This window comes from Peromyscus californicus, unplaced genomic scaffold, assembly GCF_007827085.1.
Source record: "Peromyscus californicus insignis strain IS unplaced genomic scaffold, ASM782708v3 Scaffold_7__1_contigs__length_154581171, whole genome shotgun sequence".
NCBI classification, from domain to species: Eukaryota; Metazoa; Chordata; class Mammalia; order Rodentia; family Cricetidae; genus Peromyscus; species Peromyscus californicus.
In genome coordinates, this window is record NW_026294595.1 from 9683246 (window position 1) to 9709094 (window position 25849).

The 25849-nt window shown below is 49.9% G+C and overlaps 2 protein-coding genes across 12 annotated transcripts in view; one reads left to right on the forward strand and one right to left on the reverse strand.

Annotated features, from left to right (window-relative positions):
• Positions 1-8916: 8916 nt before the first annotated feature.
• Positions 8917-24746, forward strand: Prrt1b (proline rich transmembrane protein 1B). The gene is made up of 4 exons (XM_052726341.1): positions 8917-9127; positions 14124-14572; positions 15415-15558; positions 16695-24746. Exons 1-4 carry the CDS (start codon positions 9118-9120, stop codon positions 16842-16844), a joined length of 753 nt encoding a protein of 250 aa, XP_052582301.1. The 5' UTR covers positions 8917-9117; the 3' UTR covers positions 16845-24746.
• Positions 23016-25849, reverse strand: part of Rapgef1 (Rap guanine nucleotide exchange factor 1) — a 122452-nt gene continuing 119618 nt past the window's right edge. For all 11 annotated transcript variants that reach the window (XM_052726331.1, XM_052726335.1, XM_052726333.1 and 8 more), the window contains one exon: positions 23016-25361. In XM_052726331.1, coding sequence (XP_052582291.1) covers positions 25211-25361 — 151 coding nt within the window. In that variant the 3' untranslated portion in view covers positions 23016-25210. The remainder of the gene's footprint in view (positions 25362-25849) is intronic.

Below are 25849 nucleotides of genomic sequence, written 5' to 3' on the forward strand. Positions count from 1 at the left end.
TGTTTGGGTGATGTTTCCTCAGAAAGGCAAAGAGGAGTGTGTATATGTGTTCACATGTACGTGTGTGTCCAGGTGTCTGTTGAGGCCAGAAGAGGGCAACAGATCCCTTGGAGTTGGAGATATGGGAAGCTTGTAAACAGCCTGATATGAGTGCTGGGAACTGAACTCCAGTCCTATGCGAGTAAACTCTCTCAACCACTGTAGGCAGAATTATCATTGGGATCATTGGCTCCCCAATAATGACATGGAGACTTTTTAATTATGAAAGCTCAACTGATAGCTTAGGCTTGTTTCGAACTAGCTCTTATAACTTAAATTAACCCATTTCTATCAATTTACTTTCTGCCTCATGGCTTATTACCTCATCTCCATATTGCCCATCCTGCTTGCCCCGCATCTTCTGGTGTCTCCGCCTTCTCTTTCCCAGCATTCTCTCTGCCCAGAAATTCTGCCTAGCTATTGGTCATTCAGCTTTTTATTAAACCAATCAGAGTGACACAACTTCACAGTGTACAAAAAGATTATTTCACAACATTTCCCCCTTTTTGTCTAAATAAAAAGGGAAGGTTTTAACTCTGTCACAGAAAAACTATATACAATAAGAACGATTATCAGGTAAGAATTATATTTACAGGGCCTGGAGAGATGGCTCAGAGGTTAAGAGCACTGACTGCTCTTCCAGAGGTCCTGAGTTCAATTCCCAGCAACCACATCATGGCTCACAACCATCTGTAATGAGATCTGGTGCCCTCTTCTGGCCTGCAGTCATACATGCAGACAGAACACTGTATACATAATAAATAAATAAATCTTAAAAGAAAAAAAAGAATTACATTTATAACGTCCAGATCATTTGCATTTGGCTATCCTGTCTTGGTGAGTCCAAAGTTTTGTGCCTAATTCATTTTCTATCATAACTTGTATTTACCAACCCAAAACTATTTTTAAGACCTTAAAACATTTTCTTAGATAAACAATTTAAGCTTTTATATATCTCAAACTTATACAATTTACACCTCTTTTGTGAGTTTCTTTTCAGAATTTGGTAATAAGGAAAACTGTAACTATAACTATCTAGTATTCAACTCCTTCAGAGACCCAAGAAAGATATTACATTACTTGAGTAGACAGGAAGTGGAGAGCAAACAACTTCCAAAACTATAGAAACAGCTGGCTGCCTGCACAGTCACCCAAGTTTCCTCTGTAACATTGGGGTATCCATCTTTGGCCTACAGGCCTAGAATATCTGACAAACTTTTTTTTGGTTTTTCGAGACAGGGTTTCTCTGTGTAGTTTTGGTGCCTGTCTGGAATCTTGCTCTGTAGACCAGGCTGTCCTCAAACTCACAGAGATCCACCTGGCTCTGCCTTCCCAGTGCTGGGATTAAAGGTGTGTGCCACCACTGCCCTGCTCTGATAGACTTTTTTGTGAAGCAGGAATTTTGGAGCACTGTCCTGCCTTGTCTTGGCAAAGTTTGGCAGTTGCCTTCTTTAGTTGACCTGCTGTCCAATTTGGACAACCTACTGTTAGCAGTCAAGGTAAGGTCCAGTTTCTTGCCCAGTGGCTAACTTCTGCCACAAAGAAAGCAAACTCCATAAGGAGGTTCTTCAATGCCCATCATCTTCTCTGAAGCAGATTAGTGCTGCCAGGAGCAGATATGTCTCATCATGAAAAGCCTTACGTTGCTAAAACATCTTAAATGCCAAATTCTGTAGATCTCTGTAGTGTTTGAAAACCATTTATCTATCTAGAATATATCTGTTTAACTTTAAAAACATACCTAAAATGACTACAAGTTAGATTATTACAGATGACTAACTCCTAACCTGAATTTCTTTTCTTTTTTTTTTTAAATTTTTATTTTTATTTTGCAATACAATTCAGTTCTACATATCAGCCATGGATTCCCTTGTTCTCCCCACTCCGGGCCCCCTCACCTTCCCTCCAGCCCACCCCCCATTCCCACCTCCTCCAGGGCAAAGCCTCCCCCACGGACTGAGATCAACCTGGTAGACTTAGTCCAGGTAGGTCCAGTCCCCTCCTCCCAGGCCGAGCCAAGCGATCCTGCATAGGCCCCAGGTTTCAAACAGCCAACTCATGCAATGAGCACAGGACCCGGTCCCACCGCCTGGATGCCTCCCAAACAGATCAAGCCAATCAACTGTCTCACCCATTCAGAGGGCCTGATCCAGTTGGTAACCCCTCAGCCATTGGTTCATAGTTCATGTGTTTCCATTTGTTTGGCTATTTGTCCCTGTGCTTTATCTAACCTTGGTCTCAACAATTCTTGCTCATATAAACCCTCCTCATTCTCGCTAATTGGACTCCCAGAGATCCACCCGGGGCCTAGCCATGGATACTACTCAGCAGAAAAAAACAATGACATCATGAGGTTTGCAGACAAATGGATGGATCTAGAAAAAATCATCCTGAATGAGGCAACCCAGACTCAGAAAGACAAACATGGTATGTACTCACTCATAGGAGGATACTAGATGTGGAACAAGGATGACTGGACTGCTACTCACATCACCAGGGAGGCTACCTGGAAAACAGGACCCCAAGAAAGACACAGGGATCACCCAATGACGGAGAAATGGAAGAGATCTACATGAACAGCCTGGACATGAGTGGGGGTAATGAAGGGCGAGGGTCGAGGGAAAGAGAGCTTGGGGGAGCGGGAGATGCCAGCTAGATCAAGAACAGAGAGGGAGAACAAGGAATAGGAGACCATGGTAAATGAAGACCACATGAGAATAGGAAGAAACAAAGTGCTAGAGAGGCCCACAGAAATCCACAAAGATACCCCCACAACAGACTGCTGGCAATGGTCGAGAGACAGCCCGAACTGACCTACTCTGGTGATGGGATGGCCAAACACCCTAACTGTCGTGCTAGAAACCCCATCCAACTACTGAATTTCTTAATCATACATTACATTTTTAAATGAGCTACATAAGCAAAATACCTCAAACAAGAGTAGAAACAGACATTTAGTATAACAAAATAACTTTAAATTTGTATTAATATACCAAAATCTATACCAATGTAAAATATTTGAGACTAGTAGTTGCTTTTTTAGTTTAAAAGTAGATTCAATAATCTACCTCTTTATCCTGTCATTTCCTTATCTCCCCTTTTTCTTTTCAGAACAAGACCCCTGAGTCTAATCTCCTTTGTTCAGCTTTTCTCCTGACCATTGTTACAGGAATTCTGTCACTGGTCCACTAGCCAACTGAAAGGAGAATTTTGGTCCAAGAGGTGGGCTTTTCTTTCTTTCTTTCTTTCTTTCTTTCTTTCTTTCTTTCTTTCTTTCTTTCTTTCTTTCTTTCTCTCTCTCTTTCTTTCTTTCTTTCTTTCTTTCTTTCTTTCTTTCCTTTTTCTTTTTTCTCTCTCTTTTTTGGTTTTCTTTTTTTTCATTTTCTTTTTCTTTTTTCTTTTTTTTTCAAGACAGGGTTTCTCTGTGTAGTTTTGGTGCCTGTCCTGGATCTAGCTCTATAGACCAGGCTGGCCTCAAACTCACAAAGATCCACCTGGCTCTGCCTCCCGAGTGAGTGCTGGGATTAAAGGTGTGCGCCACCACCACCTGGCAAGGCGGGCTTTTCATTGGGGGGTTGTGGTGGAAAGGAAAGGCAGAGCAGAGGTGTGCACAGCCCTTTTTTTCCAAACAAGGAATGAGCAGTGGCTGTGGCGGATTGTGACTTGGTTCAGATTCCCCATTTTGTCTTGTGATATTTGTGCACAGATTTTGCATGATTATAAATGGTAAAGTAATCTTTTGACATCCTTTATCAGACCATTACCAATAATAACTTGTAACCAAACCCCCTAAATGATGACAAGTGTCCATTATCCACCAAATGACAAAAAGCCATCCACTCTACCCCTTGGGAATGTGGGCATTGTGTTCTCTGGAATGCTTCCTGTTGTCTGGGGGTGATGACATGTTTGGGGGACCCTGAGGAAATTGGGATGATGTTCATGTCCTGGGAAAACTGCCCTAACATTTGTTGTTCAGTCTCTGTGCAATGGGAAAGCACAAGGCTTGTCTGCAGTCCTGGTGTCTGGTCCCCTTGCTCTGAAAACACACAAACTTTTAAAAGTAACATACATATCTGCATTAACACAAGTATGGAACAAGTCAGTGAAAGATGATTTTTTGTTCTATGTTTGAGCAGGCAAAAGCATCTGTTAGTTTTATAAGTCCACTTGAACTGCATAACCAAACTCTAATATAAATCTCTATCCATGCCATATGAAAGGATGGAATGTAATAATAAGTCATGAGGACTCTGTAGCCAACAAGATTTATTATGTCTCATGTCGTCTCTGAGCTGTTCCCATGTGGAGGGATCAGCTAACATGTCACCTGTCCTGTGGTCTTTTTTGGTTTCCTCTTCCTTATCTATATCCAAGATACTCGGAGGTCTCCCCCAGTCAAATCTGATCTCTATTAACCTGGAAGGAATCCACAGCCTTTCATTTCCTGTGGCAACAAAAGCAGAACCTCTTCCCCACTGTAATACATTTTTTGACTTCCATTTTAAAGTATATAGGTTGGTTTAATTCAGCAGTCTCTTCCACAATCCAATGTCTCTCAGCAGCTGTTGTCTGTTCATTAGTATTCAAAAATTCAAAATTAAAAAAGCACCATATATGGTCCAAACTCCCTGTGTTGCAATATTTTCCATCCTTACGTGGCTTATTCTTTTTTTATTACTTTACCTCTCTCTTTAAAGACTTTATTATTTTTAAACCATCTTTTAAATAATATATAGTAATAATATATATTATTATATATAATACATACTGTATTATATATTATATGTGTATTCTTTTTCTTTTTTTTTCTTTCTTTGGTTTTTCAAGACAGAATTTCTCTGTAGACCAGGCTAGCCTTGAACTCACTGAGATCCACCTGCCTCTGTGTCCCAAATGCTGGGATTAAACAATCACCTGTCTCTCTCTCTCTCTCTCTCTCTCTCTCTCTCTCTCTCTCTCTCTCTCTCTCTCTCTCTCTTTTTTCCTAAGCCTACGCACATTGTTGAACAATACTGTAACCTATTTAGAGTTTTTTTTTTTTTTCCCTCTGTCTGAATCTGTCTTTATTGAGCACACAATGCTCTTGGATCATGATACAAGCCATGGCTCAGCTTAGCACATGATGCTAGCAGCTGGCTCCAGCCCGAAGGCAGTGGCTGGTAACAGTACCTCTGTATGCCAAGCACCAGCCTGCCTGAGAGACTGCAGGACTATGTGGGAGTCTGAGGGAGCCCAGCTCCGACTTGCTCCCATGTATTGAAGAGTTCTTGGGTGGAAGGGAGAAGAATGAGGAAATATTAGGTAGGAAGAGAGACCCAGACAATGAGGAGAAAGACAGAGACACAGGATAGCTTTGGGAGGCCCTAGATCAATACCCAGCTGCCCAGAGCTTTATTCAAAAGGGCTTTTTATAACATGCCAAGGGGAGTGGCAAAAGACCTCCCCCTTTCAAGATCAAAGCACAATGTACAGCCAAGTGTAGACCCTTCCAAACCCCTGGTAAACATGCCCGTGGTCAAATCATCTCCTTATGCAGCCCTGCTGGGTAAAGCAAGCCCAGATTCTCTGACCCTGAGTAAGGTCTCACTAGATAGCTTCTGTGGGCCTCCATAGGACTAGAAAGCCACATCCAGATCCTTGTCTAGAACTTTTCTTAGCTTTTTCAGGCCCTATGTTTGGATATTCTAGCCTCCACTTTGGACGACATATGTAGTCAGGCTTTTTCTTTTTCTTTGGTTGGTCTTTTGAGACAGGGTTTCTCTGTGTAACAGCCCTAGCTGTCCTGGAACTCGCTCTGTAGACCAGGCTGGCCTTGAACTCACAGAGATCCACCTGCCTCTGCCTCCTGAGTGCTGGGATTAAAGGTGTGTGCCACCACTGCCCAGCCCCCCAGCTTTTCTTTGGGCTGCCAGCTCACAAAAAAATGACACGGAGACATTGTTAATTATGAAAGTACAGCCTTAGCTTAGGCTTGTTTCTAATTAGTTCTTATACGTTAAATTAACCCATTTTTATTAATTTACTTTCTGCATTGTGGCTTTATTATCTCATCTCCATATTGCCCATCCTGCTTGCTCTACGTCTCCTGGCATCTCCTTCCCAGCATCCTCTCTGTAGTGATACGGCGTGTGTGGGAGGCCTTGTCGGGTTTGGACAAAGGTGCCCCATGACGGATGAGACATGCCATGTGGGTACAACAGATGGTGGAAGGTTACTCACACGGCAGATGAAGCATCCATGAGAAGAATTTATTATAAGGAGAGAGAGAGAGAGAGAGAGAGAGAGAGAGAGAGAGAGAGAGAGAGAGAGAGAAAGCAGAGGTGGGCACACCTCGTGGTGAGAAAGGCAGGAAGGGGAAGAAGGGAGAGGTTTTCCCTTAAAAGAGGCTTTGTGTCTGGATGCAGGGTGGGTCCCCAAGGGGCTGTACTCTCTGCTCAGAAATCCTGCCTAGCCATTGGCCATTCAGCTTTTTATTAAACCAATCAGAGTGACACATCTTCACAGTGTACAAAAAGATTATCCCACAAATAAAGCACTGAGCCGTGTTTTTAGCTCCACCTTCAACCTTTTTTCAGTGTCTTTTATATGTTTTTGCTCAGCTGCAGGATTCCAGATGTGGGATCTAGCTGTTGACTGTTAGAAACACATTACTCCAATGTGTGCAGCGGTTCGAAGTCTCCCTGTGGTTCTGGATGCTGCCTGGCCCCACTGCACTCTCTGTGGGGTGCTTCTTCGGTGACAGTCTGGTGTGAGGACTCAGCAGCAGGTATGGTAGTACAGCACACCTGGAATGATGCACACAGCTGCCATTGAGGTTTCTGTTGGCAGGGGCTGTCAATCAGAGTGTCTCCAGTGTCAATCACCTCACATGCTTACTGTGGCCTCTCCTGTGACATGGGTGCTTGATTGAATGGCAGCTCAGATCCAAGGGAGTTTGTCTTCGGGCCTTCAGTGCTCCTTCCCCAAGGCAGTGGCTTCCCAGACAGAGGTCTGTCATTTTTTCATGTATTGAGACAGTCTCGCAGACCCCAGGCCGCACTGGTGAAAACTTCTGCTTATGGCAGTTTCTTTGCATCCATTCCCTTTCCCCTGAATGTTATCCCACCCTACTCGAACCATCCCATAAAAACCCAAACTCCCCTTTGTCTGGGCTGCTCTCCCCTCTCTCAGAGACAGCCTGGCAGTTCATATCCTTATAAAGCTTCATTCTTTGGCCTCATTGCAGCTCTGGTTGGTCTCACTTTCCTATAAACCTTAGACCAATGAATTCTTCTAGAATTGCCTCTGTCATGGCGTCTCTTCGTAGATGATAGAAGAGTAACTAAGACATTGTGTTTGTGTATGCACATGTAAGTGCAGTATCTTTAGAGGCCAGAAGAGGGCGTCAGATCCCTGGAGCTGAAGTTAGTGGTGGTTGTGAGCCTACCCTATGTGGGTGCTTAGAACCAAACTCCTCTGCAAGATCAGCCAGTGCTCTTAACCTTCTCTTCACCTCCCCCTCTTTTATTTCTAATATCTCTTCTTAGTTTAGGGGCTTCTGGATCATGTGGATGAGCTGAACTTGAACCCCATACTCAGCTCCCTGAGAGAGTTCATTTCCCTATTCAGAGGCTCTGCTGAGTCAAAGTAGCTTTCTTTGTAAACTCTATAAGCCATCTCTTCATCCTCACAGACCCAAGCTTCAAGGCCAATTGCTCCCTCCTTCTCAAGTACTCCGTCCTCATCCTCAGTTCCTAGACATTTTCTCTATAGCGAGAGTTCCTGCAGAGCTCTGAGTGGTTTGGTTCTGGAGTGTTAGCACCTGACTTTGATCTGCCTTTGTGATCGCTACCTTTTGTGTCCTGTACCTTCTGTTTGGAGTAGGTAAATCTTTTTTTTTTTTTTTTTTTTTTTTTTTTTTTTTTTTTTTTTTTTTTTGGTTTTTCGAGACAGGGTTTCTCTGTGTAGCTTTGCGCCTTTCCTGGATCTCGCGCTGTAGACCAGGCTGGCCTCGAACTCACAGAGATCCGCCTGCCTCTGCCTCCCGAGTGCTGGGATTAAAGGCGTGTGCCACCACTGCCCGGCTTGGAGTAGGTAAATCTTATCTGAGTTTCCTAAAGGTTCAAAGCCTATGCAAAACTTGGTTGTGGGAAGACTCAGAAAATGGAGATGTCTTGTGACTGGGAATTCCTTTGGCATTTGTCTCTTTGGGGAGCTTCAGATAAGAGGTTTTGGTATGTGGAAATTTACCTTGCTAAAGGTGTAAATTGTATAACCATAAAAAAAGCCTTTTGCAAAGCTACAGTCAGTCAGTTCCCCAGAGGCTGAGTCTCCTGCGGCTTCGAAGGCTAAAATTTATCCTAGAGTGACCCTGATTCTTCCACGGACCCGCGTGAACTGAACACCCGACATGACATTCCTCCTTGTCTGGGAGCTCAGCTGTGAATATACAAAAGGCAGCCAAGCATGCCTGTGTTGTGAGTGCGGTATTTTCAGGTGACTGGGTTCGGACCTGTTGTACATTCTTTGGCCTGGTGCATCTCGGGAAGAAAGTTAGGCACATGTTGTTCTAAACGTCAGCCCTTACAGGAAATCTGCACTCCTGGCTTCTCTGGGGCAGGGAGCCCGAAGCCGATGCAAAAAGACTTGGCTCTACTATCTTGCTTTTGGCCCATGCCTCCCCTCTCCCTATGGTCTCTCTCCTGGCTCTACCCAACCCTGTGGGAATTGCACGTGCCTCCTTCTTGCCCCATTTTTTTTTATGTTCACCCCCCCCCCCCCCCCCCCCACACACACACACTCCAGACCCTGCAACTCCGCAAAGGGCTCAATTACGGCTCCACGGAGCGGATCTTGCCCTCGGGGTCCGCCGCAGCGCTAACTGGCCCAAACCGGGAGGACGCAGAGTGGGTTGCAAGCGCCAGGGCGCGAGGGAGTGACGTGTTGACACAGCCGTGGACAAACAAGGCGGTCAATTATTAACCTGTCGTGCAGCGGGCACCAGGAAACCCGAGCCGGCACCGTCAACCGAGTGGGGCGGACCCAGGCTCGAGGCCGAGAGCAGTGCAGCCCGCGCGCACCCACGCTGATCCCGCCATGGAGGCAGGTGAGGGGTGCCGGGTACAGGGGGAAAAGCGCAGAAACTGAGGGCGCAGGCAGAAGCGAGGCGACATTGGGGTCGGGCACTCGCGCGTCCAGAGCCCGGGAGCCAAGAGGTTGCAGCGGAAAGTTTGGAAATACTCTTTTGCATCGCTGCGGGACATCTGGGGAGGAAGAACGGGCCCCCAGTAAACAGCAGGTGCCCTGGCAGCAGTAAATGGCTCTGCATTTTCCACCCAGACTCTCCTGGCTGCGTCCGGCGTATGCTTGCTTTGTTCACCCCCGGGACCAGGCTGAGGCCCCTCAATTAGGGTGAACCAGCAAGGAGCACGCAGAGCCGCAGTTGGGAAGATTTCACAGGCTGGATTGGAGACTGGGTCCACGCCGGGTGGGTGGGTAGGCGTGGATGCTCCGTGGTAGGGTCCCATCGTGGCCACACATCCAAGCGGGGGACCCCGGGGGCCGAAACTGCATCCTCACACTCACTGGGGAGTCCCAGGTTCGAGGGGCGTCGGGTGGTGCTGGGATCCATGCAGGATCGCGATCATGCGCTCCGGGTGCCCCTCGCATCCGCTGCACCCACTATAGAGGATGCTGGGCTGACTAGCAGAATTCCATTGTGCCCCGCCCCCTTCTAGAACACCCAGGCCTTGGAGTAGCCCCATCCCCTCCCCTGTCTCAGCTGGACTGTCGCCTCAGGCTCGGGTGTCGAGAACTCGAGAACTCCAGGCCGCAGAGCCGGGCGCAGCCAGTGGATTTATTTACTCAGAGGCCCCTATCTCCGTGCCATCAGGCCAGGTATTTGTGCTGGCGGGACCCAGGGAAACTGAGGTTTTTGTTATGATAACTGGGGCAGTGGCCTGGCGTTTCTGTGACGCTTCCTGGAGGGACCGGCTCCTTGGCTCCTTCTGCAGTGACTTTAACTCGCTGAAGTGCTTGCTGGGCGCTTGGTGCTCTGGTCTGTTAAAGGAGTCTCAACACGCGGGGAGGACCTGACCCCAGGGCCCGGTCAACCGCTCTCTGTCATTAGTGTGCCACTGCGATTGCCATTATCTATCCTTATTTTATGGTTGGTTTGGAAAGAGGCCCAGAGTGGTGGGTGTCAGGTTCTGAGGCCAGACCACACAGGCGGGGGTGGGGTAGGGTGGGGCTCCTGGCGACAGGCTGTTTCTCGTCTGTCCAGGAGTAGGCTCACTTTGGCTCACTGGCAGTGGCGGCTGAAGGATTTCCCTACAAGAGAAGGGAGGAGCTCCAACGTGCCAGTGGTGTGTGTGTGGGTGTGGGTGTATGTGTCTGTCTAACTCTGTATATGCACGTGTGTGAACTAGTGGGCTGACAGTGAGCATAGAGGCCAGAGGTGGACTTCAGGTGTGTTTAGCACTTGCTGCCTTATTCCCTCAGAGGGGGTTTCTTACTGGGGCTCAGAAATTTTCAGCCATCCTCCTATCTCCATCCCCCACAGCACTGGGGTTTCTGGTGTACACCCCCATTTCCCACAGACCCCTGCTTTTTCTGTGGGTGCTGTGGATATGAACCCAGGTCCTCTTGTGTGTTTAGCAAGTGCACTTACCCAACATCCCTCGGAGGTGCACGTGATTTTAAAAAACTTTTACAGCCCGGGGATGGTGGCCCGTGCCTTTGATCTCAGCGCTCAGGAGGCAGAGGCAGGTGGATTTCTTTTTTTTTTTTTTTTAAAGATTTATTTATTACATATACAGTGCTCTGTCTGCATGTATCCCTGCAGACCAGAAGAGGGCGCAAGACCTCATTCCAGATGGTTGTGAGCCACCATGTGGTTGCTGGGATTTGAACTCAGGACCTCTTGAAGAACAGCCAGTGCTTCTAACCTCTGAGCCATATCTCCAGCCCAAAGATTTATTTATTTATTATGTATACAGTGTTCTGTCTGCACATATCCCTGCAGGCCAGAAGAGGGCACCAGATCTCATTACAGATGGTTGTGAGCCACCATGTGGTTGCTGGGAATTGAACTCAGGACCTCTGGAAGAATAGCCAGTGCTCTTAACCGCTGAGCCATCTCTCCAGCCCCGGATTTCTTGAGTTTAAGGCCAGCCTGGTCTACAAAGTGAGCTCCGAGACAGCCAGGGCTACACTGAAAAACCTGTCTTGGAAAAACAAAAAACACCCCCAAAACCCCAAATTTCATAAACATTTCCATTCATCCTCCCTCCCCTTCCTCCCTCCAATATGGAAGATAGAACCCAGGGTCCCAGGAATGCCCGGCAAGTTCTCTACCACAGAACTACATCCCAGCCTTTAGCAAGTTTTCCTAATGTTTTAACTCTGAGGTATTGTTCAAATACATCAGACCAAACATAGTAGAATGTGTGTTGTGATCTCTTCAAGTATCAGATACTCCTCAAGCCCCCATCATGCCAGGGCACAGGCTAGGGACACATAGTGAGAACTTGTCTCAATAAATGAAATTCAGATAATTTAAAATTTAGTTTAAAATCGCAACCTGGTGCCAGGCAGTGGTGGCACACACCTTTAATCCCAGCACTCGGGAGGCAGAGCCAGGTGGATCTCTGAGTTCAAGACCAGCCTGGGCTACAGAGTGAGTTCCAGGAAAGTTCCAGGAAAGTTCACAGAGAGAAACCTTGTCTCGAAAAACCAAAAATAAACACACAAACTTGCAACTTGGCTCCCAAGTGTTTCTCTTTACTTTGTAGAACATGGATGCTTTTTTTTTTTTTTTTATAATTGCAGTGTCTGGGTATCAGAGTCGGTAGGTGTTACTATTTTTATTTATTTATTTATTTATTTTGTGTGTGTGTGTGTGTGTGTGTGTGTGTGTGGTTTTCAAGATAGGGTTTCTTTATGTAGTCCTGGCTATCCTGAAACTCACTCTGTTTGTTTGTTTGTTTTCAAGACATGGTTTACTCTGTGTAGTTTTGGTGCTGTCCTGGATCTCGCTCTGTAGCCCAGGCTGGCCTTGAACTCACAGAAATCCGCCTGGCTCTGCCTCCAGAGTGCTGGGATTAAAGGCGTGCGCCACCGCTGCCCGGCCTGAAACTCACTCTGTAGACCAGGATGGTCTCGAACTCACAGAGATCTACCTGCTTCTGTCTTGAAGGTGTGCGCCACCATGCCAGGCTTGTTGGTTTTCCTTTACTTTTATTTATGTATTTTTGTTGTTGTTGTTGTTGGTCTTTCTCCTCCTCCTCTCTTTATGCTGTCTGTGTGTGCTCACACGTGCGTGAGAGTGAGTGCGGGAGCATGGGCGCGTGTTTGCCCATCGTTCACAGAGGATGTCAGAGGACAGTTTGCAGGGGTCTTTTCTCTTCTTCTACCGTGTGGGTCTTGGGGATTGAACTCGAGACCCAGAGGCAAGCTCTACCATGTAGAGCCATCCAGCTGGCCTTTCTTCCTGTTTTTGAGATAGGGTCTTGTAGCCCCGGCTGGACTTGAACTTGCAGCAATTCTTCTTCCTCAGTCTCTTGAGTCCTGGGATGGCACGGCTTGTTGGTCCCCGCCCCTCTTTGGCTTTTCTTGAAGAATGCTCACACTGTCCTAATTCTTCGCAGTGCAGATTATTGGGGTTTGGGCCCTGGGTGCTGAGGCTGTCCGTGTTGCCTCTCAGCTCTGTTGTGATTCCCTGGTGATGTGTTCCATACTCAGCTCGGTCCGTTCTGGTTCACTGTGTGTGGCTTCTTTCCATAGTGGGCTCATCTCTCAGACTTCCTGTGCTAGTGTGTGGGTCTGTCTCTACACCTGCTGCTCAGGGCTGCATTCCATACTTGTAGGGATTAATTCTAGAGTGTCAAAGCGTCCCTGATTGTTCAGGACTTGGAGTCCTCCAGGACCAGAAACAGTCAAGGGCAAAGGAATCAGCTGGTGGCTCAGCTCCCATGCAGTGCTCAGGAAGTCCAGAATCTCCCCTCTGTTCTTCCTGCTGGGCCATTCCTTTATCCTGGGCTCTGGGCTAGCAGGGAGCAGGAGGTGAGGCGCCTACCTGCGGTTCTCACTTCCAGTGTCCTCTGGTGGCTTTTGTGTTTTATCTCAGGGGTTTTAGTTGTAATCAGCTGGAGAGACAAGCTTTTTTAAAAAGTATGGCTAGGTCTGGAGAGATGGCTCAGGGGTTAAGAGCACTTGCTGCTCTCACAGAGGACCCTGGTTCATTTCTCAGCACCCATCCGGCAGTTCACAACCATCTGTAACTCCAGCTCCAGAGGGTCCAATGCCCTCTTCTGGCCTCCACAGGCACTGCATGCATATGATGCGCAGACATCCATGCAGGTAAAACACTCATGCATATAAAAAAAATACAGTTTTTAAAAGTGTGCTTAAAACACGCAGCATGAACTTTTCTATCATGAATGTTTTTGCCCTTATTCTTTTCCCAAGAGGGGAGGCCATAGGTCAGCTTCACGTATTATCTCTGGAGCTTCCTACTCTGTTGTTGAGTGTCTCACTGGCTATTAATCATCAATTAGGCTAAGGTGGCTGGCTGGCCAGTGAGCCCCAGAGACCGGCTAGTCTCCATCGTTGGGAGGGAAAACTTCTGCCATGATTTTTATGCAGGTTCTGGGGATTGAGCTCAGGTTTTCATGGTCGCACAGCGGACACACCACCGACAAACCCTTCTCATTGCTAAGAGCTGAGGCGTCAGTATGTCCCGTACCCTGGGCATTGTGAGTTTCCCTTCCTTCACGTTCAGAACTTCTTGGTCACTGGGAGAGCAGATCCTCTACTACCGTCACTGAGGACCCCTCCCCAAGCTCTGGTGACTCAAAGACACGGTGTTTTAAGTTCCGGCTTGTGCTCTGTCAATGTCCCCTAGGTCAGAGAAAGTATTGTCGGGCTCTGCCTCGGTTCAAGAGGAGGCACCACCAAAGGAACCTCATGGGGTGGGGTGGTGGGAGCATTGGTCTGGAATCCTGGCTGCCTGGAGAGACGCACTGGGTCCCTCCCCTGCGCTCTGGGGGCAGCTGGGCTGGGGGATCATCAGCCCGGCGTCACAGCCCTGCCTTTCTCCCCAGGTCCTGACGCCAAGGGGGGCGACAGCTCCGCAGCCTCGGAGGACCCTCCAACCGCCGAGGACCCGCGTAGTCCCTCGCAGCCGGCGCTCCCTCAGCTCCCGCGCCGCCCGCAGCTGCTGGATGAAGACGCGGGACCGGACGAGGATGGAGCCGCGGCCGCAGAGGGCAGCGATCCGGTCCGGGGGGACCCAGAACCCGCATCTGCGTCGAGCGAGGCAGGACCCATGCCCAAGGCCACCGGCGGCACCGTTCCGCCCATCGGCTTCGTGGGCGAGCCCCCGCCCTACGCGCCGCCGGACCCCAAGGCAGTGGCGCTGCTCTACCCGCCCTTCCCGCAGGTGCCGGTGCTGTTCCAGCCGGCGCCCGGGCCCGCCGCACTCTACCCGCCGCCGCCTGGCCCGCTCTTCCCACCCGCCGCTGCTGCCGGAGCCTCCTTCCCCTTCCCGGCGGTGAGAGCATGTCCCATGGCAGATCTGCACATAGGTGGCGAGAGATTTCTCGAGATGGAGACAAGCGACAAACAAGCAGGGTTCCTAAGCATGAATAGGAGCTGGCCAGGAATGACACTGGGCACGGGCTGCGGAGTGGCCAAGCCAGATGTTTTGGGAAGGATGGGTTTGCTGTGGTGGTAAGAGGAGTAAGGAAGGTGACATCAGTGATGAAGGCCCCAAAGGAGTGAATGTGAGGTGATAGCCTGATGGAAAGAAAAATAATAAAAACTTTTTTTTTCGAGACAAGGTTTCTCTGTGTAACAGCCCTGCCTGTCCTGGAACTAACTCTGTAGACCAGGCTGGCCTCGACTCACAGAAATTCATTTGCTCTGCCTCCTGAGTGCTGGGATTAAAAGTGTGCACCACCACCTGGCTTTAAACAAACAAACAAAAATTACAGACAAGGTCTTATGTAGCTCAGGCTGGCCTGGAACTAACTATGTAGTTGAGAATGCCTGATCCTGTTGCCTCCACCTCCTAAGTACCAGGACTACGGTGGTACAGGCTTTTAATCCCAGCAGAGGCTGGAGAATCTGAGTTTCAAGCCAGCCTGGTCTACATAAAGAGACCCTCCTGACAAACAGGCAGGCCGGCCGGCTGTGGGTTGCCAGTGGAGGAGAGGTGGAAGCCCCCGGTCTTTACAGCTCCCTGGCGATAAGACATCCCCGTGGCCAGCCCTGGGCTAGGCAGTGTGTGTGTGTGGGGGGGCAGAGATGAGAGGACTCCTGGGGCCTGGGGTGGGTGTGAGGAGGGAAGGGGGTTCTTCCCTGGTTTTTCATGTAAGTGCCTCTGTCCCACAGTATGGCAGCCCCATGGCCGGTGGGCCTGCCCCCATGCAGGTGGAGCACAGGCCTCTGCCCAAGGACTTCATGATGGAGTCGGTGCTGGTGACCCTGTTCTGTTGCCTGCTCACAGGGCTTATTGCCATTGTGTACTCCCATGAGGTAGGTGACCGGGAGGGACACAGCCATAAGACAGAAGCCTCTGCCCTTCTGGGGACCTGTAGGGGTCCCACCCAGCAGCTGGGCCGGACCCAGGAATAAGCCCTGTTGTAGGACCTGGCCTTTCTTGTCTGGTCCCCCCCCCCCCCCCATGACCTTCATTACTAAAGATTTGTTCTGGCAAGTTCTAAAACAAAAAAGGCATAAATGATTGATGAGGCCCAAGGTGTTGCCCAGCCCTGTTGAGGTATTTTGGCAGCCTATAGTCTGCATATCAATTCAGCTGCCTCAACTGCCCCTCTGTCTAGCTGCCCTCTGCCTGTCCACACCTCTCTCTCACTGGCTCACAACTCCTCACCTGTTCCCCCTTCTTCCTCCACTCTCCCTCCTCCTCTATCAATTCAGCCTCCCACCCTCCACCCATCTGTCCTCTATCAACCCATCTGCTTACCTGCTTCACCTGCCTTTCCGCTCACCCACCTCCCATTTTCTAGTCACCTGCCTCTCTCCCTGTTCATTCATTTGCACAATTATCTATCTCCATCCCCCCTCTATCTCACCAGTATCTGCCCCCCTCACCTTCCCTCCGTTACTGTCCACATACCTGGCACTGGGTTAGGCCCAGGGGACTCATTGATGAAGGTGCCATGACATTCTGATTGACAGAAGGCAAGCCTTGGGTGTGGGGTGGGGTGGGGGGGGGCTGTGCTTGCAGGTAACAGTCTGGCCTTGCTGGGAAGTGGGGGGAAGTCTCAGTTCCAGGTTAGCACCAGCCAGGACTAAGGGGACCAAGCAGCTCAGCGCTGGGACAGTGGATTGTGGCTTCACCACCAGCCGTGTGGCCCAGGGAGGCCGTTTAAGTCTGTTGAGCTTTCATGTCAGCAAAGTGGGGTGCAGTGAGCCCCATTTGAGAGCTGCTCTGAGGTGGCATGAGAGGAGCCTGGGGACATTTAGTGCTAGAGGGGCCTCTGTCACCACTCCTGCACCTCTGTGAGCTGTGGGGCTGGGTCCCAATACTCCCAGGCTGCCAGGGTCTGGCTCGAGGCATGGGCCTGGTCTTTAAGGTGTGCTGGTGGGGTTTGGGGGGGATAGAAGGGGATCACTGTTGATGTATCCCACCCTGGGATGTCTTGTTACAGACTCGAGCAGCCCTGGGCAGGGGTGACTTGGCCCAGGCGGAGGAGGCTTCGAGGAAGGCCCGCTCACTTGTACTCTTCAGCCTGCTCTTCGGGGTCTTTGTGTCCACCAGCTGGGTCATCTATGTGGTGGTGGCCCTCTACCTCCCCTGAGTGAGGCCCAGGACTTGCAGGCCAGGTTGTTCCCTTTGGGTGGACCCTGATGCCCACTGGGGCTAGCTGTTGCTCATACAGGGCAAAGGGGAGGTGGGCTCAGAAGCCCTGTCCATGGGTGGTCCACTGAGGCCTTGGGTGGGATCCTAATCTGAGGGACACGGGCCTGGAAGTCTTCCTGGGCTGCCTGCCTTCACCTTTACTCCTGGAGAACACAGAAGACTAAACTCACCATCTTCAGAGCCTTCCAGAGGACATGGCCACCTCCAGCCTAGCTCAGGATCTGGCTCTAGTCCTACTCGCCCTCCCTGGGAGAGTGGAGAGGAGTGCTGCTCTCCCTGGGAGTTCCTGCCTGGTCCTGCACCCTTGCCATGCTGGGAGAGATCAGAATGCTGTGGTCAGTCAACAAGGAGTGACAGAATTCCTGTCACCACTTCAGAGGACACTGCTACTTTCTGTCTTCCATCTGTGTGCAGCTGAGTCCCAGGTCCACTGCCTGCCCTTCTCCGAGCTGTCTGAGGCCCACACTTACACAGGATGCCTCATTCCCCGAGAGCCATTTTTCTATAAATGTATTTCCTTACTGCCTCTGGCTTCTGGTGGCTGTTTGAGGCTTCCGGCTTCTGCCCTTCCCTGCCCCAGCTTCCTACTCGTTCCTTTACAGTCATTGACCCAAGTCGGTCAGCTGAGGGGTTGAAGATGTTTCAAATCGTTGAATGCACGCACAAAGCCCCTCGTTCCCTCCCCAGCACTACACAAGTGGGGTATGGTGGTGCACATCTGTAATCCCAGAACTTGAGCAGAAGGAACAGTTCAAGGGCATCCCTGGCTACACTGAATGTTAGAGGCGAGCCTGTGCTACATGAGACTGTCTCAAAACTAAAAAGGGTCAGCTGGGCCCCCAGTTGGGGACAGCTGTCCCGACTGGGGAGTGCTCTCAGATCAGGGCACCCCAGATGCTGTGAGACACCTGTAGAATGATACATGGCCGTCCTCACATCATGTGCCCTGGGGTCAAGTCCAGGTGGCTGTGAGAAAGACTGTTGTCACAGGAGTCCCATCCATCTGTGAGGAGGGCACTAGGATGGATCTTAAAAGCACAGGAGGAGCCCGGCGGTGGTGGTGCACGCCTTTAATCCCAGCACTCGGGAGGCAGAGGCAGGCGGATCTTTGTGAGTTCGAGGCCAGCCTGGTCTACAAAGTGAGTTCCAGGAAAGGCGCAAAACTACAGAGAAACCCTGTCTCGAAAAAACAAAAAAAAAAAAAAAACAAAAAAACCCACAGGAGGCTTACACACAGGCTGGCCTCTCCTCCTTTCCTGCTGCCTGCCAACAACTACTGCAGACTACTGAAGCGGAAGCCCAGCCCTCCTCCAGGGGGCGGAGCCTGGAACAAGGAAGTCTGCAGTGAGCATTATGGAAATCCAGGATACAGGGTTGCTCTGGAACCAAGAACTTGACCTTCAAAATGCATGAGAGCCACAAAGAGGAGGAAAAGAATTTGGGGGCTGGTAGATGCCTCAAAGATACCTCATAGCACCCAACAGCCAACTCCGCCATTCTCTCACACCTTTTAAATAAGTCATGGTGGAAAGATGTCTAGAAGGCTGCTCCTGTGGAGGTGCTGTGAGTCACCTGCGGGAATCATGTTCAACTGCAGTGGGGCTGTAACTGCAGCTTGAAGCTCTGCGTGATTAATGAGCTTCCTGGCTCTTCTGTTGCTGCTCGGAACACCTTGCGTTAATAAAACTGTCAAGGGTACCTGCATCAGGATCTTACCATGAGAGCTCCAGTGTCCGTTACTCAACGCTGTTGTGAAAGTGAAGCAGATAGGAAAAACAAGGAAGTGGAGTCTGAAGTGTGAGAAACAGAGGAGGTGGTTCAGCACTGTGTGTGAATACGCAGGTGTAGAGGGATGGCTCAGCACTGTGTGAACACAGGTATAGAGGGATGGCTCAGCACTGTGTGTGAACACAGGTATAGAGGGATGGCTCAGCACTGTGTGTGAACACAGGTATAGAGGGATGGCTCAGCACTGTGTGTGAACACAGGTATAGAGGGATGGCTCAGCTCTGTGTGTGAACACACAGGTACAGAGGGATGGCTCAGCACTGTGTGTGAACACAGGTATAGAGGGATGGCTCAGCACTGTGTGTGAACACACAGGTATAGAGGGATGGCTCAGCACTGTGTGTGAACACAGGTATAGAGGGATGGCTCAGCTCTGTGTGTGAACACAGGTATAGAGGGATGGCTCAGCACTGTGTGTGAACACACAGGTATAGAGGGATGGCTCAGCTGTGTGTGTGAACACACAGGTATAGAGGGATGGCTCAGCACTGTGTGTGAACACAGGTATAGAGGGATGGCTCAGCACTGTGTGTGAACACACAGGTATAGAGGGATGGCTCAGCACTGTGTGTGAACACACAGGTACAGAGGGATGGCTCAGCTGTGTGTGTGAACACACAGGTACAGTGGGATGGCTCAGCACTGGGTGTGAACACACAGGTATAGAGGGATGGCTCAGCACTGGGTGTGAACACAGGTACAGTGGGATGGCTCAGCAGTTAAAGGGTGGTAGCTTGTTAGGTAAAGGCATTGGCCACCAAGGCTGACAGCCTAAGTTTAATCCCCAGAATGTGCATGGTGGAAGGAGAGAGGCAACTTCTCAGAGTTGTCCCCTGAGCTCCACAGGAGCACAGCTGCCCATTATACATGCACTCACACACACAAATAAAGTGTGTTAAAGGAAAAGAAAATCAGAAGACAAGATTCTGTAGCTAGAATACCATGAAAAAACAAACAGAAGGCAACTCAGTGAAGTGACTAGATATAAAATAAATATACAGAAATCAACCATAACTGCTTGTAAGTTGAAAAATTCAAAATACTGCTCATAATAGTGACAGAAGCCAGGTGGGAGTGGTTCATACCTTTAATTCCAGCACTTGGGAGGCAGAGACAGGTGGATCTCTAGGAGTTGAGGCCAGAGTAAGTTCCAGGACAGTTAGGGCTGCACAGAGAAACCCTGTCTCAAAAAAGAAAAGAAAGTGACAGAAGTAATAAGATTTATATATGTACTTTAATAATAAAGATCTGTCTAGCTAGAAGATGCCTCAGTGGTTAAGAGTGCTAGAGTTCTTTTTAAGATTTATTTATTATGCAGTGTTCTGCCTGCATGTATGCCTGCACACCAGAAGAGGGCACCAGATCTCATTACAGATGGTTGTGAGCCACCATGTGGTTGTTGGGAATTGAACTCAGGACCTCTGTAAGAGCAGCCAGTGCTCTTAGCCTCAGGGCTATCTCTCCAGCCCCAAGACAAATGCCACAGACATAAAATTGTTTTTAATCAAGACAAGGTTTTTCTGTGTAGCACACTGTTCTAGAACTCACTTTGTAGACCTGTGTGGTGATATTTTGTGATCTAACAAATAAATCTTGTCTGAAGATCAGAGTGTGGAGCTAAGCCACTAGTCATCCATAGAGGCCAGGCAGTGGTGGCACACACCTTTGAGGCCAGCACTTGGTGTCTCTCACCTTTAATCCCACCACTAGGGAGGTGGAGACAGGAAGTGATACAGCTGGGTGGAGAGAGGAATATAAGGTGGGAGGAGACAGGAGCTCAGTCTCTTTCAGGCTGAGGAGTTGGTGAGGTAAGGGGTGGTGGCTGTGGCTTGCTCTTTTGTCTCTCTGATCTTTCAGCATTTACCCCTATATCTGACTCTGGGTTTTAATTAAGACCCATTAGGATATGTGCTACAGACCTAGCCTCAAACTCACAGAGATCCATCCGCCTCTTCGAGTGCTGGGATTAAAGGCGTGCAGCACTATGCCAGGTAAAAATAAATCTTTAAAAAAAGGGAGGCTAATAATTGAAGATAACATCTAATGTCAGTCTCTGGCCACCACACCCGTGCAGATACGTGTGCTATGGGACGATCCTTCTGTACTGTGAATATCTGTTGCTCTCATTGGTTGATAATAAAGCTGTTTGGCCAATGACAAGACAGGATAAGGTTGGGCGGGACAATCAAACTGAGGACTGGGATGAAGAGGAGTGGAGTTGAGAGAGATGAGAACCATCCGCCCAAGAAGCAAGATGCCAGAGGACTGGTAAAGTCATGGCCACGTGGCAATACATAGAATAGAAATGGGTTAATTTAAATGTAAGAGCTAGTTAGTCATAAGCCTGAGCCATCGCTCAAACATTCTGTAATTAAAATAAGCTTTTGTGTGTTTATTTGGGACTGGGCGGCTGGACAAAAGGCTCTGCCTCTGTTTACACATGTGCATTGCACACACACTATTGGGATTTTAACAGTAACTGTTTCACACCAGTGGTTAACTGAGGGTGAGGGACTATTTTGGGAGTCTCAGTATGTAGCTGAGGCTACACGGTGTACCCACACCTGGCAACTGACATCTTCACAACATGTCTGACCTTAGGTATATGGTTCTTTTTGCATGTGGTATGGTATCAGGGATTGAACCTAGGGCCTTTCCATGCTAGGCAAGCACCTTACTACTGAGCTACACACTCAGCCCTTACATACAGGTCTTTTACAACACTTCCCTCTGAGTGCTTTTTAGTTTTATGTGTGGATTCTAGCATGTTTCAAAACCATCTCTACACTATTCTTTAAGCTATTTGAACTCAAATCCTTAGTTTTCTCTCCTTTTAAAGCCCACTTAAGTCTGACAGGTCTGCTGAAGTTTATGTTCACATGATGCTGTAATCCATTCATGGTTTACCTTTTCAGTGTTTAATCCCATATGTGTTTTTCTTTTCTTTTTTTCCCCCCTCCCCGAGACAGGGTTTCTCTGTGTAGCTTTGTACCTTTCCTGGAACTCACTCTGTAGCCCAGGCTGGCCTCGAACTCACAGAGATCCACCTGCCTCTGCCTCCTGAGTGCTGGGATTAAAGGCCACCGCCACCACCCGGCATTTTCCTTGTTTTATTGCATTGACTAGGATTGCAAGCACTGTAATACTGAACAGAAGTGTGGATGGCAAGCTGCCTTTTGATCTCAGAAGGAAGGTTTCCTTCCAATTTTTTACCTTTGTAAAAAAGATTAAAAAAAATTAACCAAGTGCTGTAGGTTTAGATTTTAAAGCATTAAAAAATATACCACATAGATGTCAGATTTCACGAGTGATTTTCCTGTATCAACAGGAAGGTTATAAAATGAATTCTGTTGCTATGGTATCCAGACCTTTTTTTTTTGAGACAAGGTTTCACTGGGTAGCCCTGGTTGGCCTGGAGATCACAGAGATCTACCTGCTTCTGCCTCCCAAGTGCTGGGATTAAAGATGTGTACCACTTACCAAGTGTGGCTCAGACTCCATTTTTTTAAAATTTTAGATTTTTGTGTGTGAGTGTTGTATATGCACACACTATTTGCAATCCTGGTGCCAGAAAAGGTCAGAAGAGAGCACTGGATCCCCTGGAACTGGAGTTACAGACAGCTGTTAGACACCATGTGGGTGCTGGGAATTGAACCCAGGTCTTCAGCAAGAATAGCCAGTGCTCTTAACTGCTGAGCCATCTCTCTGACTTCATCTCTTTAGCATCAAGGGCTGGCTGTGTGCTGTCCTCCTGGGTGTGGTACTTCATTCTCAAGGTCTGAGGGCATTTCATGGCTTTCCTCAGCACTCATACTGGGAAAGTTATAGGAATGACCTGCAGAAGGCACCATGGAGGCAGAGCTTTGCAGCCTGAATCTACCCTGGCCATTCCTCTCACAGGGCAGGGGGGCGCAGCTCTTACCTGTGCATGATGCTTGTGTATTTTTTATTTTTCTCACGTGTATGTGTGTGCAGTCACAGGACACCTTCCAGGAGTCGGTTCTCTCCTTATACCTCATGGGTCCCAGTGACTGAATCAGGTTGTCAGAGTGGTCAGTGCCTGCACCCACTAAGCCATTTTCCAGTTTCCTCTCAGTTTGAACATCCCTGAGGCTATGAACAGGGGCGGTGGCCGGGGACGTCATCGTTTACTCAGCCAGAGTAGATTTTAGATTAGACCACAGCCACAAGAGTGGGTCTGAGGACAGAATGCCTATCAGAGCCCCACCTCACCCTTCCCCTTCAGCTAGGTCACAAACAGGCAGGGACTGGCCCAGTTCAGCCTGGCACAGAAAGCCTGGCATAGACATGGCATCAGACGGGCTTTTGTCTGTTTATTTTTTCATATAAAAGTTACGCGCTTGTAATGTCTGTAGGAAGATGCCACTGTTGGACAGATTAGTGGGGGGATTTATATTACAGCATCACACTGGGAGGCATTAGGCAGGTGTTTCGGTTCAAGGGTCAGCCAGATGTGGCATTTGCTTGCCCTAGTCTTGGCCATACCAAACCCGCAGGTAAGGGCTGGCCTCTGCTGAGAACCAAATTGTCCATGGCATTCAGTATGCCTACAGAGACTGATCTCCACAGCTCTCCCAGCCCCCCACCCCCGAGAAAAGACACGTGGAAGCCAGGCTGCAGTGAGCACTGGGCTCAGCCTCAGCCAGAGGCAGGTGACTAGGGAAGCCTGTTGGCTAATAAGTTAAACCCACACATCACACCTCACTGTCCTGACTCCCAGGACTACAGGAGGCCCTGGTTTTCCTGGATCTGGAAGGTGAGCCTTCCCTTCAGCCCAGCTCATGCTTGGGAACCCACGGATGCAGACCACAGACGCACTGCCTGCTGTGGCACCAGCAGGCTAGTCTTGACAGCCTGGGCTACAGAAGGCGGCTGGAGGAAGGGCCCTGCGTGCACAGTGCCCCCACTCACACCGAGCACTCCGAGCTGCTGAGGGCAGGAGGCAGAGACTGAAATGAAAGGACCTGCAAAGGAGAAACAAACCAAAGACCCACACGACTGCGCACAAGCCTGACTCCACACGCACACACACTCCTTAAACAACCTGCCCGGTGGCTGCCAGAGGGAGCCAGCCAAGGGGCTGTTCACAGATGCCCCCCCTCTATTTACATCACAAATAAACAGGAGAGGGGGAGGAATAGCCCATAGTTCCTTTTGATAAAAGCTGCTAAAAAAAACCCAGGAGGGGTTCAGAGCGACAGTTGTTTCGAACTTGTACCCGGCCAGCAGCTGCTGTCTTCTCTTCCGCTGTGATGACTGGGCTGAGGAAGCACAGAGATCCTGGTGTCCATTTGACCAAGCCCCACGACCAGAAGAAATGGGTGCTTGTTCATGCAAAAGTGAACTGGAGGCATGGGGCAGGGCCAGCAGCACATCTGGATTCTGACCTGCACCCTGCCAACCAGCTCCAGTGGTGCCATGGAGCCACGGGCTGGGAGAGCCCAGCCAGCACTGAGCCCTGAACATCTTGCCCTCGATTGTCGACCTCAGCAGCAGTGGGTGGCTCCATACTGGGGAAGGGTACCTGCCTGGAGTCAGGCCTCTGGAGGCACTCACACTCCAGGCCTGTTCAGCCTTCTCGGGGACACCAGACATTTGCAGGGTGTAGAAAGGGACTAGGGGACCTGCTGGCTCAGGGATGGGGTGGAGTAGGAGGGAAGCCCATAGGCCTGGAAGGGACAGGAGATGGCATTAAGGCACACAGCAAGCATGGAGGGGCTGCTTGCCTCTCCCTAGGTCACTAAAGAGCCTCACTCTCTGATCCACTCGGAGCCTCCTCTTCCTGATCCCAGAGTGCCGTGCTGGGGGTGGGCTGGGCCCACGGTGGGCAGGCGCAACAGGATGGAAGGTGCTCCTGGTGGTCCTGTCACGGTGGAACAGGTGAGCCCCAGCGGCCAGGCACGGCAGGGCAGGTCTGGGGCCAGTACTGTGACAAGTGCCAGCTCTGTGGCTGCTGCCTGTCACCCACCACACCTTCTGGGCCAGGTCTACACGCCCCATCCTCCATAGTTAAAAGGCAGGGAATGGACAGCAGACGATTCCTGCCATGGCCCTTTTCTGCCTTCTGCCTCCCATCTCCCAGCTCTATCTCCCCTGACTTCAGGAGCCCTGGAGGGCAGCCTGGGTCCTGGGGCCTCCACTTGTCTGCCACTTAAGAAGGCTAGGGTAGCCTTGGGAAGGGTGAAGCCTGCCACTGCCCTAGTCTGCTGCTCAGGTCTCTGTCGCTCCCCAGCTGCAGGAGAACAGCAGGGAACGGGAAGGAGCATGGAGAGCAAACAGAAAACAAAACCAGACCAGGGGCCGCCAGTTCACAAGCCAGTCCTGAGGCCTGCCAGCCAGCTCACTGTGGACCCTGAGGCTTCAGCCACAGGGAGAGAGGCAGGAAACCAGCCCGCAGGAGTGGTACTGCCACACAGCCAAGCTGGGGACAGGCTCCGAGGCTGGGACGGTCCAGGTCCTCTCCGGACCCTTGACATTCTCACACCCAGCTTGCTCCTAGGTTTTCTCCTCCCGGTCTGTTTTCCGCCTTGTTATGTTCCTGGGTTTGATCTTCAGAGAGAGTTCCCATAGGGCCTCCTCGGCCAGGTGGTCGCTGAAGTCATTGAAGAAGTTTATGATGTCGTCGTTTCTCCGGATTTCATAGTGCCTGGTGGGAGAGGGCAGTCAGTGAGCGCAGGGCTAGCTGAATAGCCAGGCCAGAAGCTCTCCCAGGGTGCCGCCCAGACCACTGTGGACCCTCACAGTCAACTGCCTGGCAGGGTCACTGCTACCTGACCTGACCTGACAGCAGCACTCACACCAGAACACAGTGTGAGCAGCCCACTGTGAGCTCTGCATCTCCACCCAGCACTGCGGCTGCTGCAGCAGCAGCCCATGGGAAACTGGCTTCCCTGTGGTCCCCTGCGCAGACCCATTGGGGACATGGCACACTCAGGCCATCCGGAGCAGGCTGTGATGTCCAAGCCTGCCCTCACTGCTCTAGAGCCAGAGCCTGGAGTGTCGGCCTCCTTTTTTTGGTTTTTCAAGACAAGGTTTCTTTGTGTAGCTTTGGCTGTCCTGAAACTCTGTAGACCAGTCAGCCTCCTTCTTACGGCCTGGTGAGTACCTGCTTCCTGATGTGTATGTAACTGGAGG

Bases quoted from the DNA above. Each gene is read 5' to 3' on its own strand.
- Prrt1b (XM_052726341.1), top strand. The intron at 14,573-15,414 runs GTGAGAGCATGT...TCTGTCCCACAG, and splicing joins CCTCCTTCCCCTTCCCGGCG to TATGGCAGCCCCATGGCCGG. The intron at 15,559-16,694 runs GTAGGTGACCGG...GTCTTGTTACAG, and splicing joins CCATTGTGTACTCCCATGAG to ACTCGAGCAGCCCTGGGCAG.